General features: G+C 33.4%; 1 protein-coding gene across 3 annotated transcripts in view; it reads left to right on the top strand.

The window, feature by feature from the left end:
• Positions 1–1,088: 1,088 nt before the first annotated feature.
• Positions 1,089–6,000, top strand: part of LOC145263171 (putative U3 small nucleolar RNA-associated protein 11) — a 309,596-nt gene continuing 304,684 nt past the window's right edge. For 2 of the 3 annotated variants that reach the window (XM_080120209.1, XM_080120208.1), the window contains exon 1: positions 1,089–1,269. In XM_080120209.1, coding sequence (XP_079976335.1) covers positions 1,210–1,269 — 60 coding nt within the window. In that variant the 5' untranslated portion in view covers positions 1,089–1,209. The remainder of the gene's footprint in view (positions 1,270–6,000) is intronic. The other variant, XM_080120207.1, reaches the window with a different exon arrangement.

Raw genomic sequence — 6,000 nt, 5'->3', positions numbered from 1 at the left:
CCGGTTTTATGTAAACAGCGTCTAGCATTTCTATGGTGCCATTGTAATCTGTAGCATCACTTATTATTCCAAATATTGTCGATGAGACTGAATTAATCAAGGCGAAGAGATTTTGTGCATTATTTTCTATTTCCCTGTTGTTTAAATACTTGAACGTCAATTTCCAGTGTTTATAGATTTTTTTCCGAATTCGGAGCTGTTGGTTCTACGTTAAATCTGTCCAGACGCAGTAGTTTGTCCATTTTTTTTTTTAAGTTGATAAAATTGAAATGATAAGTAGAGATAAAAGAGTAAACAGGAATTAATTTCGTAAAGGTTTTATCAACTTAAAAGTATACACGTGGTTTCGAGAAATCAATATGGCGGAAATCTTAATTCCAACTAAGGGGAATAACTACGATCCTTTATTTCCGGAAGAGTCAAAGCAATTTATTCTAACAGCCACATTTCTAATAAGAACTTATCTACTGAATCGTTGTTGCATTCTCACGTGTGAGGATTGAACTTCAGGGAAAAATTAATCCCAACACATTCTTTTTTTTTTTTTTACCATAACTTTAGTAAAAGTGGTTTTGTTTCAACTATAAAATGAAGCAATAAAATAATACATTTTTACAAAGATTCAAATGGAAATAGGGGCCATCATATTCCGTGATCATTATTTGTTAAATACTGAAAAATTTATTAAAATTGGTTAATTTTCTGATTTTTGGTAAATGTTGAAGTTTTTTTTTTTTTCTAATGTTTATACATTTTGAGCATCGGCTATTCATTTTGCACGTTCCTAAAATCAAACCAATAATTGAATTAAAATAATAAATTATAATTAATAAAATGTCCCTTATCAAAATCAATATGTAAATTAAATAATATTGCGAATGGTATCACATGTATATAAGTTGATATACAGCATATATACACGGGCATTTATTGTGCAACTTTGAATAACTTTGAAACACCACTAAGTCTAACTTTTCGGTTTTTATTTTTTAAAATAAATATTTGATCCAAATTTTAAAGACATCATTAAATTCATTCTTTCGCAATATTCGTCAAGGGAGAGCAATACAAATAGAGATTAAGAGAAATTAGAATTATCGCCCTTAGAAAGAGAACTCTTCTGCTGTAGACCTGTAGATACTTTGATATTTTTTTTCGACGCCTATTGACTGGAATCCCATTTTATTGTTCAATTTCTAATTTACAATTATGTCTTCCTTTAAAAATGCCCTCAAATCGAAACAGAAGGCACACCGGGAACGAAGTCAGGTTGGTTTTATAACAAACTTTTTATTACGATATTTATGCCGGCCTTAAAACAAAAAACACGTGGTCGAAGTAATTCGATGCTTCGGCACTTTTACCGTGCTGAAATAATGACGTTACTATTTAGAAAGTCATTGTTAACATGACTAGGGGAGAGTGTTTTGTAACTATTCTGTATGTTCACTTAACAGTTTCATAAAAAGAGATCGTGAAATTTTAATTTAACTTAAAAATAATATTTAAAACTGTAATATAAGTGCATAAACCCCGCTAATTCTTTTTTCTTTTAATTTTTCAGCATTTAAAATATAACAAGCAAAAACATTTGTTTTCAGATGCTTATTTTGTTATTTTATAATGAAAATTGGGTACTTCACGGGGAACGTAGACCCTGCATAATCTTTTTTTTTTTTTTTTTTTTTTTTTTTTAATGGCTGCTCACTGAAAACGCATGCATAAAATGTTTTCATTAGTTTATTTAACCACGAAAACTTTTTTGGAGGTACTATTGAGGCAAAAAAAAAAAAAAAAAAAAAAAAAAGCTAAAAGCATTCAGCTCGAAAAGCATACAGTGTTTACCGATGTATTGGAAAATTCAAAATGGCGCCCGACACTCTCTTTAACACGGAAAGTTCAGGAAAAGATGTTATAAATAATAAACTAGACAAAATACTGTTAGAAATTCGCTCATTGGTAATGGTGTAGATTGGTCTTCCTTTGTTTACAAAATCATTTGACGGAAGTGACGTCAGACATATTTTTATCTACGGATGGCCGTATAGATGAACCCTTTTTTTATATAAGTTTTATTTAATAAACAGTCTTTATTTGAACTTAATGGACTGTTTTTTTTTTGTTTTTTTTTTGTATTTATTAACTGTTTTTCTTTTTATCAAACAAAAATAGATCTTTTATATTGAAATATATATTATGGACTGTTTTTCAAACATCGAAATTTTAAAATTAAAGTTTTATTAAAAAAAAAAAAAAAGACGGTGTTTTTTTCGGTATTTTTTTTTTAGTTTGCCGACACCTCGGCAATCACCTCTAATTTGTCGACTTAATGAGGTTTTCGGATACGCTGAGAACGAATATCGCAATTATTTTTTGCGCAAATGCGCCGTTATCCATATTTGAAGACCTTCAGTATCCAACGTGGTCACTATTGTTTTTTGCTGGTGGCCATCTTGTTTCCCATTTAGGAAAAAACGCCCAAAACAGCCAAACGGAGCCAAAACATGCCCCCCCCCCCAAAAAAAAACATTTTTCGGCTTCAATACCGAAATGAGACCCCCAGCCCCCACCCTTCCAGATATTTTTCCGCTTCCCGATATAAAAACGGACAGTCTTTTTTTCACTTTCTTGATTACATTAATTTTTTCACTTTCTTACTAAAATACGCGCACGCGCGTAGTCACTTGACGTTTCACAAGGTGCATGAATACATGGCGGACATTTTAAATGACAAATATTTTTCATAAAATAAAGTTTTCACTTCATTTGAGAGTAAAAATATTGTTGTCAGTAAGCCACAACACACCTGCCCCCGCCCCTCTATGGAAAAAACGGTTAGTTAAACAGCAGAAGCACCTGTTAAAGTACACAAATTCTATATTTGAATACCCCCCCCCCAAAAAAAAAGTACGAAAAATATAAAATATGCTTTTGTAAACAGCTCGTGAAAACTTACTGACAGCAATATTTTTACTATTAAATGAAGTGAAAACTTTATTTTATGAAAAATATCTTGTCATTTAAAATGTCCGCCATGTATTCATGCACCTTGTGAAACGTCAAGTAACTACGCGCGTGCGCACATTTTAGTGAAAAAATTAATGTAATCAAGAAAGTGAGAAAAAAGATTGTCCGTTTTTATATCGGAAGCGGAAAAATATCCGGAAGGGTGGGGGTCTCATTTCGGTATTGAAGCCGAAAAATGTTTTGGGGGCCATATTTTGGCTCCGTTTGGCTGTTTTTGGCGTTTTTTCCTAAATGGGAAACAAGATGGCTGCCAGCAAAAACAATAGTGACCACGTTGGATACTGAAGGTCTTCAAATATAGATAACTGCGCAAAAAATAATTGCGATATTCGTTCTCAGCGTATCCGAAAACCTCATTAAGTCGACAAATTAGAGGTGATTGCCGATGTATCGCGTATCGGTAAACTAAAAAAATACCAAAGGTAAATTTTTAGTTTACCGACCCCTCGGCATTTCCCTTAAATTTTTCGACTTTTATAGGTTTTCAGGTATGCTGAAAAAGAATATCGCATATTTTGCGCAAACAATTAGTTATCCCTTTATGAAGACATTCAGTATCCAACGTAATCACTATCAATTTACTGGCAACCATCTTGTTTTCCAATACCCAAAAAACACACCCCCTCCCCTCCACCGCTTCCCACCAAATGTAAACCGATAATTTCAAAGGATTTTCTGAGGGTGGAAAGAAAGACCCCCCCCAAAAAAAAAGTGGGTGATCATTTTACGTTAAGTTATTATAGAAAAGTGATCCCCCACTTTTTTTTTTTTTTTTTTTTTTTTTTATTTTTTTTATTTTTTTAGAGCAGTTCTTCTTCATATCTTGGAAACTATTCGTTTGCCGTAATTTTAAACATTATTTTCGTTTTCAGCGACCCCGAAAAACCTAAGAGTTTTAAAGGAATTTTCGAGGGAGGAGTAATTCTTCATACTGTAGGAAAATGAACATTTTTTTTTTTTTTTTAAGCGAGGGGTACCCGGCGTTGCCCGGGTGTTTGGAGGTGTATGTGGAAACTCCGGGGGGGGGGGTAAAAAAAAGTAAGCATGAGGATCGAACCCGAACCCTTGAGGCAAAGTTGTAAATTAAACTGAAAAAAAAAAACAAACAAAAAACGGGCGACGTTAACCATTGCCCCACCGCGAGATGCTAAAGGAAACGCGTTTGAATTTATTTAATTACTTGGATTTGGCAGGTGCCCGTTTTAATGAGTTAATGAGGTCAAGTTTGACTGCGGGATTTTTATTTTCTCAAGATGTTATAGGAAATTTTTGGCAGTGCCTAGTCAGGCACAGGCACCGCCAAAAATGGCCGAAAAATCAAATTGTTGTTTTTTTAAAACGAAATTATATTTATTAAAATCCATTATTTCTGAGTAACTTTTTTTTTCCAGAAAGATAAAACCCTGAGTTTTATTATATAGAAAGCAGAATAATATAAAACTTTTTCTATTTTTAATTAAATTTTAAATGTTAAATTTTCCCCAAAAGTTAACGATTGGCGTTTTGTTTTGCACAAAAAACGTATATAAATAGTTAAAAAAAAAAAAAAAAAAAAAAAAAGGTTTTGAAAGAATTAATTTGTTTATTTCTTGTCTAACTAAAATTTAGGGTGATTTTCTATGAGAATATGCAAAAATATTATATAAGTACCTGGATTTCAAATAATTCCACTTATTCATATAGGCAACCAGTTACTTCGATTTGATTACTTGATAAAAAGCAAACTACGGAAGACCAAACAGGGCAAAAAAAACTTATTTTTCAGTGACGAAAATTTCAATGTATTATTAACGCTGAGGCTAGCCAGTACCAGATGGGTGACCATTTGTATGAGTTTGGTTTTTAAAGCAGAATAAAATTATTTTAGCGCGTTTTTTTTTTTTTTTTTTTTTTTTTTTTTTTTTTTAGTGATCACCACTTATCAAGGCCCGGAAGCCACTCAGGGATGAGGGTTATTGCAAGTACATTACGTTAGTGTGGAGATTTGATGAAGTGTTTACTTAGGGGGGGGGGTCCATTAGGAATTTGTTAACATTGGACTTGAAGACATCCAAGTTGTAGTCTGGTGGGAAGCAGGCAGACGGAACAGAGTTCCACAGGCGTGCAGTTCTAAGAAAGAAGCTTTGTTCATGGAATCCGCATTTTGATTTAGGCACAGATAGAGTGGGGGAAATTTTTCACAGTGGATTCAGCTAGACGGGTGTTTTTCGTGAAAGATTGGCGAGGGGGGACCAGAGATTGGAGTTCAGACGAGCACCTGCCATGGAAATAATGATAAAACAAGGATAGGCTCGCAACGTCTCTTCTGTGAGAGAGAGGTTGCAGGGTAGAGAAAAGGGCATCCCCCACTAAGCCACGAAGTCTATTTTGTACTCTGTTAAGGCAGGATAGGCTGTTTTTAGCAGCTCCTGCCCAGATATGGCAACAGTATTCCATCCTTGGACGTACTTGGCTTTTATATAGATAGAGAATTGCATCAGTAGTGAGATATCTTCTGGAGCGGTAGAAGGATCCCACCATCTTTCCAGCGACCTTGGCAACAGACTTGATGTACGTGTTCCATTTCAGATCAGGAGTAAAGGTCAAACCCAGAAGCTTGTCAAAACACGTTTGGTCCACCGTAGTCGAAAGGCGGCAAACGTTTCCAAACTTGATCAAAAAAATATTTTTTAACACAAAGGGCACAATATTTATCAATTTTTTTTTTTTTTTTTTGTATCGATTCTTCAAAGCATGCCCTGTTTAATAATTGTCATGCATTATTCGGCTCGCTAAAAAGAAATTGTTAATTTATTTATCAAAGATTTTAAAATGGCTTTTTTCGTATAAATATTTTATTTATTTTTTTTTTTTTTTTGCTTAAATTAATTATTTTACTTAACATATTCACCTAATTTCACACTTCAAAACTCAAAAGCGGGATAATTAAACACAATCGAAGTTCTGATATTCAGACATTAAAATAAGGTATGC

The sequence above is a fragment of the Euprymna scolopes genome, chromosome 38, assembly GCF_053919585.1.
Source record: "Euprymna scolopes isolate OS-2025 chromosome 38, ASM5391958v1, whole genome shotgun sequence".
Taxonomy (NCBI): Eukaryota; Metazoa; Mollusca; class Cephalopoda; order Sepiida; family Sepiolidae; genus Euprymna; species Euprymna scolopes.
Note: the sequence above shows the minus strand (reverse complement) of the source record. Positions and strands in the feature narration are given on the sequence as shown.